Source organism: Misgurnus anguillicaudatus, chromosome 2 (assembly GCF_027580225.2).
Source record: "Misgurnus anguillicaudatus chromosome 2, ASM2758022v2, whole genome shotgun sequence".
In the NCBI taxonomy this organism is placed as follows: domain Eukaryota; kingdom Metazoa; phylum Chordata; class Actinopteri; order Cypriniformes; family Cobitidae; genus Misgurnus; species Misgurnus anguillicaudatus.
In genome coordinates this window covers 31,955,496-31,972,396 of record NC_073338.2, presented here as the reverse complement: position 1 = coordinate 31,972,396, position 16,901 = coordinate 31,955,496, and the positions used below count along the sequence as shown (strand labels likewise).

At 39.1% G+C, this 16,901-nt stretch overlaps 1 protein-coding gene across 4 annotated transcripts in view; it reads left to right on the top strand.

The window, feature by feature from the left end:
- ssbp3a (single stranded DNA binding protein 3a) overlaps positions 1-16,901 on the top strand; it is a 33,302-nt gene that overhangs the window by 1,007 nt on the left and 15,394 nt on the right. For all 4 annotated transcript variants that reach the window (XM_055202662.2, XM_055202661.2, XM_055202665.2 and 1 more), the window contains exon 4: positions 119-203. In XM_055202662.2, coding sequence (XP_055058637.1) covers positions 119-203 — 85 coding nt within the window. The remainder of the gene's footprint in view (positions 1-118; positions 204-16,901) is intronic.

The window sequence follows — 16,901 nt, the reverse complement described above, 5'->3', positions numbered from 1 at the left end:
TAAACTCAACTGTATGCATGAGTTTTTTGTACCAGATGACTGTTACAACTAGTAAATGTAAGCATTATGGGACCATTATTATTCTCCTCTCAGTATAAACAATGCTTTGGTTACACAGCGTGTTTTGGGACCTGTACTGCGCAGCACCTGAGAGGAGGGAGACATGTGATCACTCAAGTGAAGCAAAGGCCTTTCATGACTACGTAAGTTATTTATGACAGCCTATCCGGATGAAATCAAAAATCACTTCCTTTGTGTGAATCTAATATTTATTGCCATTATGAGATGAGAGTTTATCTATGAGTTTCTTTCTGGGTCAGCTAAGTATTTCCGCTCTACTGAAGTTGAATGCAGCATTGATTTTCTTTTTCAAGATTTGCACTTTCAATAGTTTTTATTGCATGACTGCATACGTGACATTGTGAACTTGCGCACTTTCTGGGAACAGATTGTAGGAATACTCTTGATATTGGAATATTGTAAAATAGATGATGCCTGCTGTAGTGTTGAAATACTATAAAGCAGTATTGGGAACACTACTGAGGATTGTGAATATAAAAGTGCTTTAAAAACATTAGAGAAATCGAATCTGGTGTCTGTCTGTGCATGCATGGTGTCTACCTGGCGTGAAAATAGGTCATATTTATAATAGGAAATGCTGGACATTTTGATATTCAAACATTTTGTTATGGATCATTGAGAAACTTTGAGGTATTGGCCACAGTGGTTTAGGTTTAGAAGGTCACGAATGAAAAACTTCTGTTATGTGAAACAGAAACCAGTCTTATACAAATCTATCCAAATCCCAGAGTTTTAAAATGCCGTACATGTTCTTAGACAGGATTAAGTTGAGTAAAGCTCTAAGGATTTATTTTGTAGTTGTGGAGCTTTGGTCCTCTCCACAACAGACACACTATCAGTTTGCATGACTTAAACTCTAGTGCAATGGCAATTGAATATCAATTCAATCAAAACACTCGAGAATAATATCGCTAGCCAGTAATTTACATTTTTCACCCTACCAAAAATACCAAAAAATGAAAGACTACATTTCACATACGTTTTTTGCTTTATTTATATTTATTTATAAAATGTGTCATAAACACATTTGATGGAAAACAATGTTTTGTTTAGAGTATTCATACTATTCTAACTGATGCTTCCAAGACTATTACAAATCCTTTTATCCATTTTTAACACACAGAAAAACCATTCATAATCTACAGTTGGAGCATTAAATGATATACAAATAAAGGGATACCCCAACATTGGCCCGGGAACATACAATCATCCTTTCTGTCGAAGTTTGATAAAGTTTTTTGGCAGTTACAACTAGTCATAGTTTTACCCGTTTGATTAATAGATTTATCTCTGTGCCTTTAAAACAAAGCAGCCAGTTATCATTAGACCACCTGGCCCTTTAAAACCTGAAATGGTGGTCGATGTGGTGAGATGGGGGAGGAGTGCATACAGCATCTGATAATATTGAGGTTTTCTCTTGGTTTTTCGCCGTTTAACCCTGACGCAGCAGGAAAGTGTGTCACACCCGCCCCGCCTCCCTTGGGGGCAAAAAGTACGAATCAAACCTGCCAGGAACCAGGCAGAGAGCACAGTTTTACAGTACAGGCAGTTTCACTTAGATAGCAATTATATGTTGGTAAACGGTTCCGGTCAGTTGTTTTCTGTTGTATTCCAGGAATGCCACAGACAATTGTTGTGTTGCATTTCAATCAAAAGACAACTATCTTTCACACCAGACAAGTTTTTTAAGTTAGCAAGTGAAATGTGGTTGCATAACAGCTAAATGCAAAGAAGCATGGGTATATTAAGAATCATTGATTTTTACTTGAATCTTCTCACCGATCAGTTTTTTACACCTTTGACTGATAGTCAGTGTTCACTCATTCACTACTAAAAGGGGAGAAGACCATTTAGTCCCACGTGTATTCTGTACTTATATTAAAATGGATTGATTACTTTGATCAGGTTCAAGGAATTCAACGCAAGGTCACACCTATGATCCTAAACGTTTTCTTAAGATCATATTTGACCGTATTAGCAAATGCAGCCAACCAGCACAAATGCTTGTGTTCCTATCCACTTGTTAAAGGGATAGTTCACCCAAAAATGAAAATGTCATTATTGACTCACCCTCATGTTGTTCCAAACTCGGAAGACCTCCGTTCATCTTCAGAACCCAGTTTAAGATGTTTTAGATTAAGTCTGAGAGCTTTCTGACCCTCCATTGAAAATCTATGTAAGGTTTACTAAAGTCACGTGACTGCAGTGACGCGGCTGACGTGTTATCTGGTGTGCCCCCAGCTGTTGTTTATTTTTTTGTGCCTGAGGAAAAAAAATATGCTGTAAGTTTGGAAAAAAAACTTTGCGAACATGTCTGAGGATAACACATCAGCCGCGTCACTGCAGTCACGTGACTTTAAGCCCGATTTATAGTCTTGCGTAAGCTCTATGCCGTAGCTACGCCGTAGGTTATCCGTAGCCTGTGCGTAGCTCTGTGTAGCCTGATGTGCACCTCGCAAAATTTTTAACAGCACGTCAGGTCTACGTGGACCGCAAGCGTTGTGATTGGTCCACCAGAACCCCTCCTGTCAGGTAAAAAAAACTGCGTTGTAGGTGTTTCCGTTTGCGACGGTGAAAACAAAGATGAGCCAAGTTGAGGAGTGATTTAACTCAAACTGCAAAAAAAGTCGCTGTTTATTTACTTCCGTCATTGCTGGTCTTCTCAAATCATACACAAGAAGTTGCTGTTTCTTCTTTATTTGTGGGTTAACTTGCCAACCTTTTTATTCTTTGACGGTCGCGCTGCTACTGTGGTTACACGCGTTGATACTTCCTACCAGCGGTCTGTGCGTGTGTTTGCACGTCGACGCGAACAACGACCCAAAGTATAAATGAAAACCGACGCAGAACCTACGCCGTCGCGGCTACACCGTAGGACCTACACACAACTATAACGAGCCCTTGAGTAATTTTTGTTATTTTTGGACCAAAATGTATTTTCGGTGCTTCAACAAATTCTAACTGACCCAGTGATGTCCCATGGACTACTTTGAGTATGTTTTTATTACCTTTCTGGACATGGACAGTAAACCGTACTAAGATTTTCAATGGAGGGTCAGAAAGCTCTCTGACTAAATATAAAACATCTTAAACTGTGTTCCAAAGATGTACGAAGGTCTTCCGAGTTTGAAACAACATGAGGGTGAGTCATTAATGACATTATTTTCATTTTTGGGTGAGCTAGCCCTTTAAGTCATGATGTAAGGAATACTGTTTCCGAGTCCAAGCTTCCCCTCTTTTCAATGGAGGAACATCCGTTTATGAACATTGTTTATTTAAAATTACAAATTTAAGTGAGAATGTTATAAACTTGCAGTGTACACTGCAGTCTCCAGGTTCACAGAATTAGTGATGGACCGATATATCGGCCGAACGATATATCGGGCCGATTTTTGCACGTTTTATGTGCATCGGCCGATATGTGGCTGCTGTGCAGGTCATGTGACTAAAAACAACAAACCTTTCCATGACAACATCGAAAGCTCTGCCTAACAGCTGTTCATAGCTGCACAAAGCAGGTTTTTATTTTTCATCTCTCTATATATTTGAAGTAGTAAAGTGCTAGAAATCAATATCCTTTGCTGATAGTTTCTTGTCATTGTGGAGAGTGCAGTTCATGGTTCCATAGGACCCTCACCTGTTTTTACTATTTGTTAAATATAGTTTTTTTAAGTTCAATAAATGTTATTTTTTTAAATTGAGACTTTTGGCGTCATCGTGCCATTTTTATGATGTATATTGAGTGAGCAAAAGCAGTATGGGCTCCAAATATCGGCTCAAGAAAATCGGCAGCCTGTATCGGTCATCGGCTAAGGCTAATGAAACATAAATTGGTATCGGCATCGGCACTAAAAAAAAAATCCATATCGTCGATCCTAGGGATGCACCGATATGGAAATTTTGGCCGATACCGATAACCGTTAACTCTTTAAATTTGGGGGCGATAACCGATATCTATAGGCCGATAAATATTCATATTATTTTCACAATGAAAATCTCGCAGACCGCGGACATCTTGTCTTTGCGCTAGACTAGCATACTCTTCTTAAGCCTGCAACACGTGTCATCTTCGTGCTATGTCACAGAAAGCACCAATCAAAACTCCACATGAGCAAGTGAAGTGGTTCAACAAACCAAAAGACCGATAATATTAAAAATAAGCAGTTATCGGCCGATAACGATATGTCGGTCGATATATCGTGCATCCTTAGTCGATCCCTACACACAATCACCAACAGCAATATTTCAAAGGTGACGTAGAATGAAAACTGTATTTACCTAGGCATAGATTTGTTTCTATACTCACTAATGAAAATCAGGTTTTGCTATGCTTATAAGGGGCATTTAATGTTCATGTATGTAGCCAAACTGGAAGAACATACCATTAGCAACAGAAAGGTCACTGGTTTGATTCCCAGGGAAGGCATGTACTGATAAAATGTGTTTTTTTGCACTGTATGTAGCTTTAGAAAAAATATTGCTAAGCAAGTTAGTTCAAAAAAATACCTTTATAACCACTTTCCTGAATAATAACACATCAGGTGTGATGGCACAGACATTTAAATGTAATTCTTTTGAGTAGTAAGGTTTGTTACCGCCTGACCATGTCCTCACCTCTGCATTTGTATGTGTCTGGCCTAAAAGAAATAACCATACGCACCCACACTCCCTGTTCTACTTTTCTGTCTGTGTTTGTTTTTTTCCTGTAACCTCAGAGATGGCTGTGTGAAATATAACCCTTTCAGAACAAGTACTGAATGTCTCTTAACAAACCAATCGGGGGAGACCTGCGCATCATCATGCGATCTTCAGTACCCTTTTAATTTAGGACTTTAGAGTAGTGCATCCATTTCACAAGCTTCATGTCAACAGGATGAACGAACACACATGATTATGAATGTCGTTGAAACTGTGGAAATATTTACATGCTTTTATTATTTGTATACAGTTATTATTTAAAGGTTTGCACTACAGTGTGGATTTACAACCAGGGGAGTAGCAGTGGAGTGGAGAATACAGGAAGGAAGTGTAGAGAGAGAGAGAGAGAGAGGTTTTTGGAGGGCAAAGCGAGAGAAAGCAACATTGGAGGCTGGGGGAGGGGTGTTGGGCCTTGGCTGAATCCTTGGCTTTTTTTCCTGTGTGCTACAGATAAACAAAACAAAATGAGGGCCAGGAACATTTTGAGGGGCTGCCATTTCTGTTTCATATACGAGTTCGGGGTCAGCGGCACGTATCTGTGTGTGAGTGAGTGAGTTTACGTGTGTGAGAGAGAGAGAGAGAGAGGGCGGGTTAATTAGCTTGCCTGCTGATAAGAAGCACATAGGTTGTGTGGACACGCTGCGACAGGAGTGGTTAGAAAGGCAGCCCTTTACTTCTGAGCTATTCCAGGAATTTCCTTTCTTTCTCTCTCTCTCTCTCTCTCTCTCTCTCCTTTTCCCTCTCTCTTTCTTTCTCTCTTTTGCTTGACTGTTGTCTTGCTGGCTAGGTGGAGTGGGGGGGTTTGTCTTTGAGGGGGTTGGAATGTAGCTCTGTGTACTTGAGGCAAGGCTTAAGACTAGCAGCTACTGATCAGGTTAAATTCCTCGTGATATTGCTTGGGCTGCAAATGTTTGGATCGCCGTTAAGCAATAAAAAGACAGTGTAGCTCTCTTGATGCTGTAGAAGTTTGTTTGCATGACATTCACTAAAAAAAAGTTTAGTACGTTTATTGGCAAGGCTGTTGGTAGACATTTTGTTTATGACAATTTTTATAGAGAATTGTGTTAGGAGTAGTTCACATTATAATGAAAATAAAGCAAGCTCATAATTTACTCACTCTCAGGCCATCCTAGGTGTATATGACTTTCTTTCTTCACTCGAACATAGCTGAATTGAAATAAAATCCTGGGTCGTCCTAACCTAGTAATGCCATTGAATGGTAGCCCAGATTTTGAGAACACCCATCCATCATTAAAGTAATCCAAATGATTCCAGTGGGTTAAAGGGACACTCCACTTTTATTGAAAATATGCTCATTTTCCAGCTCCTCTAGAGTTAAACATTTGATTTTTATTTTTTTGGAATTCATTCAGCCAATCTCTGGGTCTGGCTGTACCACTTTTAGCATAGCTTAGCATAATATATAATAGGAACTATACTCTCATTCTGGCGTAATAATCAAGGACTTTGCTGCTGTAACATGGCTGCAGGAGGCACAATGATATTACGCAACAGCTGAAAATAGTCCCCTTAGTAACTTTCAATGGCATGTTACTATTTTCGGGCAGCGCGTAATATTATTACGCCGGCTGCAGCCATGTTACAGCAGCAAAGTCCTTGATTATTATGCCAGAAAGAGAGTATAGTCTTAGCCATATCTGTCTAGAAAATCACAACTTTTAATTTTTTTTTCAAGTTTTAAATAGGAAAAATATCCAAACTCTTTGGTTATATTTTAGCGCGAAGCTAATGGTCTAATCAGATTCAATGGATTGTGCTATTTTTACCTTTTGGAATCCATTCAGACGATCTTCGGGTCTGGCGGTACCACTTTTAGCATAGCTTAGCATAATCTATTGAATCTGATTAGACCATTAGCATCGCGCTAAAAAATAACATAATAATAATATAATAGGAACTATACTCTCATTCTGGCATAATAATCAAGGACTTTGCTGCTGGAATGTGGCTGCAGGAGGCACAATGATATTACGCAACAGCTGAAAATAGTCCCCTTAGTAACTTTCAATGGCAGGGACTATTATCGGGCAGCGCGTAATATTACTACGCCGGCTGCAGCCATGTTACAGCAGCAAAGTCCTTGATTATTATGCCAAAAAGAAAGTATAGTCACAACTTTTAATTTTTTTTTTTCAAGTTTTAAATAGGAAAAATATCCAAACTCTTTGGTTGTTTTTTGGTGCGATGCTGGTGGTCGGATCAGATTCAGTGGATTGTGCTAAGCTATGCCAAAAGTGCTACCGCCAGACCCGGAGATCAGCTGAAAGGATTCCAAAACGGTAAAAATCAAATGTTTAACTCTAGGGGAGCTGGAAAATTAGTATATTTTCAAAAAAAGTGGAGTGTCCCTTTAATAAATGTCTTCTGAAAGGCATAAAAGTAAAACGATACATTTGTGATAGAAAACAATTTATTTTTGAGCTCATTTAGTGATCAATATATTGTGTATGTATATTTAATATATTTAATATAAGCAATGTATGTTTAATATTGCAGCATGTTGGCTCTTCGTCAATCTTCGAAATCTCATTGGTTCTTGCGGGTCACATGATGAAAGAGGCATATGACAGCTACTCACAAGACACACAAAACCAATGATATACCAACATGGAGCTGATGTGCCACCATATTGAAGTTAATGTACTTTACTTGTCTGTATGTTTCCATTGATACATGATGTATCAATTGCAAACATGAATCGTTTTCTCTTACAAATATATTTGCTGCATCCGAAACGGCCTACTTCCGTACTATATAGTAGGTGAGGTGAGTAGTATGTCCAAATTCATAGTATTCCAAGTAGTGATAGACCGATATATCGGCCGGGCGATATATCGGGCCGATATTTGCGAGTTTTATGTGTATCGGCCGATACATGGCTGCCGTGTTCGTCGATTTTTTTACGGCATTATTTACAGACAGAGTGCTGTAAGCCGCAAGCGATTGCAGGTCATGTGACTAAAAACAACCAACCTTTCCATGACAACATCGAAAGCTCGACCTAACAGCTGATCATAGCTGAACAAAGCGGGTTTTTATTTCTTATCTCTATGGGGCGGTTTACCGGACAGGGATTAGACTAGTCCTAGACTTAAATAAATGTAAGAACTGTCCAAACTAATAACATCTTTTTAACAACGTGCCATTTTTTTAAACATAATTTTATGATGTAAATTGAGTGAGCAAAAGCAGTTTCGCCTCCAAATATCGGCTAAAGAAAATCGGCAGCCTGTATCATTCATCGGCTAAGGCTGATTAAACAAAAATCGGTATCGCATCGGCACTGAAAAATCTATATCGGTCGATCCCTAATTCCAAGAGCATTAGGTGAAGAGTACCTGGATGACATACTACTTCTGGCAAGATCCTGAAGTAGACACTTTGCTATCCCATGAGCCCCCGGGAGAGGAATTATCTGATGAAGCAAAAGACGGAGGGGCGTGGTTTTAAAAAAGCGGTAACGCAGCTCTATTAAATGCAAATACATATATTAAACAGCCCTCCCTTGTGTTTAAATTCCGCTAGTTTAATGTCATTTGAGTTAACAACTAACTTGTTGTTATGACAACCTATGTCAGGTGATGTTTCAATATGGCTAATGTAGTACGTCCGAATTCATTAATGCTATCCATATTCATACTATATAGTACCTACTGTTTTAACGATCAATGAGTAGGTACTTCATCTAATTCAGTACCTCTTGTCACAGTATGCGATTTCAGACTTCAGACGCAGCCATAGTATTTATGTTCAGCTGAAGAAAGGAAGTCATATACATCTGGGATTGCATGAGGGTGAATAAATGATGTGGTAATTTTCTTACTGGGTTGAACTATTAACCATAGGCATAGTAACCTTAGGTATATATCTCAATGTAGCCAATGTTCGAAGGAATGCTATTCATTTACATTTACACAAATGCTTTTATCTAAAGCGACTTCCAGTGCATTACAATGTATACATTTTTTATCAGTATGTATGTTCCCTGGATTCGAACCTATATGACCTTTTCTGCTGCAAACGTAATGCATCTACCACTGAGCAGTAAACAGCCTTGATGCTCTTTTAGTCTATCTCTCTTCCTTTATTTACAATAAATGGATAGTACAGCACATTCTTTGTGGACCTAGATATGTGTCATTCAGACAACACAGACGCGGGCATGCGGTTTTAATTAGCATGGCACGTAAAGCATTTTGGCCCATTTACCTCTCTCCATCTTCTCACCTGAATATAGTAGTTTGGAAAGGATATGGTTACCATGACAACAACCCAGGTGGCAGGTGACCTGGGTGGTCTGCCTTAAGCAAACTGTCTGCTGACGCTCCCTTCCCCCTACTTTTAACAGACATGCTGTCTTAACAGATTTCTTTATAAATTTGAAAGTAAAAACAGTTTGACTGCTTCGGGCGTAGCCCTAAACTTACCTGTAGTTTAAAATGTATTCATTATTTTCGGTGTGTTCAAATCTCTATAGGGCACATTTGCATAATTAATCTGTATTGTGACTGTATTCATTTTCAGCCTAAAGGAAGGTGCCATACGTTATGTAAATACGACATCACCAATATCTGTTATATATTTGTTTATAAAAATGCATTCAGATTAACTATGAGTGACAATCAACCTTAGGTTTTCTTAATCTTGCTTTCCAGTAAAATATTCTCATATTCTTATCTAACATGCATTTGAGAAGCAAGACCAAGGCTTGTTTTCAATGATTAATAAATGCAATAGGTTAAGCTAGATTTTGTCATGAAAATGTAATGCTTTCAATTGCAAAACTGAGTATGCAAAATATACTGGTCTTGTAAAAGAGCGAACCTGCTCACCTCATATCAGAAAAAAAAATGATAATTTTGTGGCTCTGCAAACTCTAGTGACTGAAGCTCGTCTCTTCATACGAAACCGTCCGTAGATTCTCCTAGAGATGCTTGTTTTGCATCTTGCGGCCTAATTGCCAGTAATGGCGCTTTTATCAAGGAGGTCAATTGGAGAAGGGCAGCAGAGAGCTCATAAAGTACTCTCCCTGACTAATTACCCTTCCTCTGAGTCCATACTAGAACTCTTAAGAGTCTCTCTGCCTATCAGACCATTGCTCAAAATAGTCTTTAGGTCAAACGTTGTGCATGAACCGCAGAACCCTCCATCTTAATAATTTATGGGGATGGGCACATGTTTACAAGTTTATCAAAGGAAACATTGCAGTCCAGGACTTTAATATGGACTTGATGGATGATCTGGTCAAAGGGGCCTAGATCAAATTTCCTAAAGACCTCTTTTAGCTGCGTGCCATCATTTTTAGGCCAGCTACTATTATTGTAAAGTAAGTTGCATCCATTTTTGCAAACTTAGCCCTTGGGAGTAGCAGCAGCAGCATGCAGTCAAGGCATCGGCACAAAGCCCATGAGATCAGTGAGTGTGTTTGCTTCTTCTGTCCTGGTACTGATTCCCTCGGAAACAGTGCGAAAGCAGACACGCTTACAGTCGTGCTGGATTTCCGGCAAGTCAGATTCACACTTTTGAGTGTGAAAAATACAAAAATTGTACTGAATTTCCAGATCGTGCTTGATCTAGATATTATTGATTTTTCATAATTATGGCCATTTGTAGGGGTTTTTAAACATTGCGTCCAGTCCCTGTGTGCATTGCGGGATAAACACAATTCTCTAAGTGACTTCTGTTTATACTTAGTATGCTTAGTATATACAGTAGTGTGCAAAAGTCTTACCGTTGGTTCACACCACCCGCGTTTGAGGCGTCAAATTTGCGCCTACCGCATCTAGTTTGCTGCTTGAACATTTTGAGTTTACTCGCTTCATTGACGCATGAAAGACGCTCGTGAAATTCTAGTTATCTAGAAATTTGCGTCATGAGAGGGGCTTCTGTGACTCCGCTTGCTTTCTGTAATCACATCACTACTAGAGCAAACTCCTGATTGGTTAATGCGGCGCGTTTTCCGCCAAAGTTCAACATTCAATTTGCGCCATTCGCACGAACTAGACCCGCGAATGATGCGGCTTTCACATAGGACGCGGTGTGCGATGCGCTCGCCGCTGGGTTCAGCGCAGCCAAGTGATTTGTGCTCTGATGGCCAGACCAAAGTAGGCCAGGTTTTCAATAAATTACTACAATGTTTATATTTGCGTTAAATAGTTGATGAGGAATACAGAGACTGATGTTGCCCGTCTCCATTTTACCTAACTTTAAGCTGCCAACAAGCTACTTGACTTAAAACACACCTGACATGCCAACTTGAATTGCTACGTGTTTCCATGACACGGCTTTTCTTCCAATGTCTCTGTAGGAGCGTAAACTTGTATTATAAAGCTCCGGGAATTCGGAGTATAAGCTTTTCGTCCATTTTGCTTGTTTGGATGCCCCGTTTCTATTGGCCCCGCGGGTAATCGTCACAGAGCGCAGCGCAAAAGTGAAACTATTTTGAACTTTGACCGCGGCGTGAGCGGAAAAAAACGCCCTCGCGCGGCGCAAGCCATTGAAATGAATGTGAAAGCCGCATGAGGCAGAATTGTGTCTACCGCGTCACGCTAAAAGCCTCATTCGTGCGTCTTTACATTGACTTATTGCGGAGGATTTTCTTTTTCCGGGTGGATCATCAAGACTATTGGTCCTTCTAGTTGTCAATCAGGAGTGTTGCGCAATTGCATTTTTTTAAAAAGTGGAAAAGGCGGTTCTTTTCTAAAATTCGAGAAAGTCCTCCACTACACCTTTAACATTGAAATCACTCGCACTTGACGCCTCTACCGCAGCTGGTCTGAACGCAGCATTAGGCCACCACCACCAGACTTGTTTTAGAAGTTTTAATGTCTATCCATATTTATTTTTTTGTCTATTTTATTAAGATACAAACAGAAAATATAGGAAATATGAACAAAAAAAGATTCAAAATTAAATTTTCAGGACTAAATGTCTTCTTTAGGCAACGTCTGTGTTTAGTGTGACCTCTCTTGGCACTAAACACATCTTATGCGTTTTTGAGCCGAATGAAATAAAAAGACTAATTTCTTTAAAATTAGAAATTAAGATTTAATTTTATTTAGGTTTAAGAGATCCTGCAGTTTCCTGCTATTGTTCAAGTGGAAAAAACTTGACACATCAGTTTACATTTTTATCCAGTTTTTAATACTACATACACATTTCCTGTATTTTCTGGATGTATTCTATTAGAGAAACTGAGAAATAATTATATATGATCACTATAACATAACTAATCTAATCTAAGACTTTTGCACAGTACTATATGAATACATTTTGGCATATTTGGTAGGTTTTTTGGTTTTGAATAGAAGCAAATTTGCATATTTACATACTTGCGTACTAGCATGGAAGTATTGAGGACATAGCCTTGGGCACATGGGGATGTGGGGGGCTTGAGCAGATGCCCCTTTTATAACAGATATGACTGTGGGAGGGGAAGAGCTGAGAAGCTACTGGAGATGACAGCAGATGGAGGGAGCTTCTTGCCTAAAGTCGACTGCTCTCTACTATATATCAGCCCAACTCCCTAAGGAACAGCTGTCAATAGCCATTAACATGCAAGCCTATCAGTTTTCAGTATTTCAATGGTCTGATAGAGTTGCTCTTGACAGTAATGGTCATAGACAGTGGTGCTCATAGACAGAAATCACTGATCTGTTTGTTGATTCTGTCTCAATGGCTTGAGAATTGCAGCGATGATGCATTATAAGTGGATCGGTTGCATTTCTTCAAATATGTCTGAGGGAGAAATCTATAGTATCGTATACAGTATCACACCTCTATAGATCGGGACAGTTTATGGTCTCTTTATGTCCTAATGTAACCTCCCCCTTTTAGTACTGTTGTATCACAAAAGTCTGTCAGTGTGTCTCTGGTAATCATTAATGAATCTCCAGGGGAACTGCTGACTTCAGACAGGAGGTGTTGCTTTAGGCTGTGGTTAGGTCCTGTCTCTCCTCATTTTTACTTCCTTTCCCTCCCCCCATTTTTCTAGACAAAACAACAAATCTGAACTGGTGTACACTGGTGTATCTGTTACTAATCTTAGTTAGAAGCCGTGCTGCCTATTGCCTAGCTAGGCTGCATCCTAACCCGAAATGCAATTTCATAAGTGACTGATTTGGAGCACTCTATATAGGCAGCAACTATACAAAGTAGCGCTCTTCACAAAGTGAAGCATCAGTTTGGCATTACTATGTTGCTATACTAATGATGCAGCAAGAATAATAGTAGTAGCACATACAAATATTGGGTCTTTTTTTTATGATCTAAAAAGAAACATCCAGTACTGTTTAAAAAGACTTCATAGCAAACTGTTGCCATGACAATGCAGTGAGCATCCTTGCTGAAACGCACTAGATATACTAGAAAACTAGAATTAGTTGGCTCCTTAGGCAAAATGTTAAATGCTTTTTCATTTGTAAGTTGCTTTGAATAAAAGTGTCTGCTAAATGAATACATGTATATGTGAATAGGGCTGTGCTTTTCTGTAGGGGGTTACAAACATAAGTATGGCTATAAACTGATGATTTCATAAACTAGAGGTTTGTCCACAACCTCATTATGATTTTTTTTTTTTGCAACTGTCTTTATTTAAAGGGATAGTTCACCCAAAAATGAAAATCATGTTCCAAACTCGTAAGACCTCCGTTCATCTTCAGAACACAGTTTAAGATGTTTTATAGTCCGAGAACTTGTTGACCCTTAATTGAAAATCTACGTACAGTTTACTGTCTCCATATCCAAAAGTTAATAAAAACACATCAGTGGGTCAGTAGAATGTGTTGAAGCATCGAAAATACATTTTGGTCCAAAAATAGCAAACATTACCACTTTATACAGCATTGTCTTCTCTTCCGCGTCTGTTGTGAGGCGCGTGCGCGAGACTAAAGTCACGTGACTGCAATGATGCGGATGACGTGTTATCCTCAAACATGTTTGCAATTTTTTTTCTTTTTTAAACTTACAGTGTGCGTCTCCCTTAGACTGTAAACGATGCCTGGGCGCACAAAAAAAAACCCAGCAGGGGCGCACCAGATAACACGTCAGCCGCGTCATTGCAGTCACGTGACTTTAGTCTCGAGCATGCGCTTTACAACAGACATGGAAGAAAAGACAATGCTGAATAAAGTCGTAATTTTTGCTATTTTTGGACCAAAATGTATTTTTGATGCTTCAACACATTCTAACTGACCCACTGATGTCACATGAACTACTTTGAAGATGTTTTTATTACCTTTCTGGACATGGACAGTATACCATACATAGATTTTCAATGAAGGGTCAACAAGCTCTCGAACTAAATATAAAACATCTGAAACTGTGTTTCCAAAGATAAACGGAGGTATTGCGAGTTTGGAACGACATGAGGGTGAGTCATTAATGACATTATTTTCATTTTTGGGTGAAATATCTCTTTAAAGTGCACAATGATGGACAGGACAGTGTCAACACGAGACTTTTGTTTGCCATTATTAGAAACACACAGCTATAAGAAGATTAAAGTAGTAGTTCACCCAAAAAAGAAATTAGCCCATAATTGTGGTGGCTTTCGTGACAGTTTAGGTCGAAGCAGGCACGGTTTGCATGAAAAATTGTTAATGTCAATGGCTGTGGATGCGACATACACATCACAATATTTGTGTGCTATTTTCTCGTTGAGGAAAATAGGATATAATTTTAGGAAAGCTGTCATTCACATCACACCACCATATGTAAACCTTAGCAAAAAAAATTGGCTGTGCTCCTATGTTAGTTCTTCCTGTCACTGTTTAAGTTCAGAGATAAGAATGCTATCTAGTGGTCAGGATGTGAACTCCAAACGAAACAACTGCCATGAATCTTGTGTGCATTTTTAAGAATATATGCGGTATTGCCGAACAAAATACCACGGTACTCACATGTAGCAAATAGCAATATTTTATTACACCCCTAATGTAAACACAGACCCAGGAGCGCTGCAGGGTACCAAACCCAAGACTGCCTGTACGAGGTCGTTCAAGCCTGATTTCCCTAGGACTGTACTGAGCGTTGCAATGTACGTTATCTTATGGCACTGCTGTGCATGATAAAGCCAAAGTAACAAAAAAGGGTGTGTCCTAGACACATCTTCACACATCATTTTGTATGTGCACGTTGGTGATGACGTGAGATAAACGCAAGTGCAGTTTTTGGGTAAACTATTCCTATTAAAATGTTGATGTTTGTTAGGTCTGTGGGAATTATCCTTAAAATGCTGCCTATAGAAGCAGCTCACTAGGTTTTGGACCATTTCCTCTGCGATGTCTCTCACTTAGTTCTCAGTATTTGATAATCATTCATTTAACCCCTGGGCTGTTGGATCTCGTCTGGGTTGGGGTCAGATGTATGGATGGCATCAGATTAAGAAGCTTTGTTACCAGGCAGATGGCAATCATCTCCTCATAACGTGTGGAGACAGACGATAGTCATGCTTAAAAGCTGGCTGTCCCTCCATGTGGAAAGTAAGAGTGTGAATACAGAAACCAGTAACACCTGTCCACCCAGTGACAGACAGTAGGAGCACAATGAGTACATTTTGACTGTTAAATGGGCGCTGTGTGATAAGCTGTATGCAAAGTAGACATCCACTCGATCACAGGCCATGGCTAGAATGAGATGTTGTATTACTCCAATGAAAATACTTTGGTCTTTTATGTAGGATTACACTTGCTGCTTAAGCCTCTGGGGTCTTTACGTTTATTGGCCCCCTTGAGAAGTTTTGACCTGCACAGACATTTTTGCTTTTTTCAGTTGCTTAAAAGCATAAAAACGTCGCATAACACTGTGTGTTTAACGGGCTACCATAGTATGTGAGCGACATGTATGCACTTGTTTATATTTTTGTATAAATATATTTTTTTTTCACAATCCATATTTTTACATGATGTTTATTGGTAGACTAAAAAAAGCGTAGTTTAATTTAAACAGTTAAAGAATGACTTTTTGTTTAAAATCCAGATGTGTGGTAAATAAATGACATTTTATTTTGCATTTGGCATGGATGCATTTATGTCTATTACCTATAGTTTATGTTACCTGTTATTTACCACCCATAGCAATTCTGACTCATACTTTCAAGGTCAGAGATCCCTTTGAGTTGAAGCTTACTCATTTTTTTCAAATACTCTACATACGTGCACCAAGAAGACTGTCAAGTACCTCTCAGGCCAGGATCAAATGAATATATTAGTTTTCACAATCATAACGCCAGATGCATCTGTTGTGTACTGAGGTTCAAGCAAGACAAGGATTTTCATTTAATGATCTCAGAACGTGAAGTGCAGCTTTGTCCGCGTACGTGGTGCAGGTCTGCCGTCTCGAGTGTCATCTAATGTGTGGCTCCTGAGCTTCATCACTCTCATATCAGATGAGAGAGGAACACAAGCATCTGATGTTCCTTTTAGACATGGCAATAAAAGCAATATTATGACAGTGGTGGTTACTGCACATGCTGTGGAAGTATCGCTTCAGTAGACCACCGTGTACTCCGTGAGAGTGACTAAGCAGGAAATGGGGGAAGCTTAGTTGTTTTACTGGTTGTTTAAACTGATTGGCGGTGTCGGTGGGCGTGTCCTGAGATCCCCACAGGGGTTTATGATGGGCTGGTAAATGAGATCGACTCAGGAAGTGGGTTGTCGACCAGGGGGAGAAAAATTACAAAGGCTGTGGTCGGATTTTTATTTCCGTTCCGTCGAAAAATACTGTAAGGTTTGAATATTACAGCAAGGAAACGTGTTTTGAAATGAGTAATTAATTTAATTCTATAGAAAAATTATTATGGTGATGAACAGCACAAATCAATAATTTTATATTTAGTTGTTCATAGTTTAAATATGTTGTGTGCTTTGTGACAGCATTGGCAGTCAATCGTTTTTAAAACCAATTATCATTGTCTGAGTTCTTCAAACAGCTTTATATGGTTGGAGGGGCTGTCACGGTACCAATATTCCAATATTGGTACCAATATTAAACACAAAATCTTGCTAATTAAACACACTATTTTATTAATAAAGTTAAAGGGACACTCCACTTTTTTGAAAATATGTTAATTTTCCAGCTCCACAAGAGTTAAACATTTGATT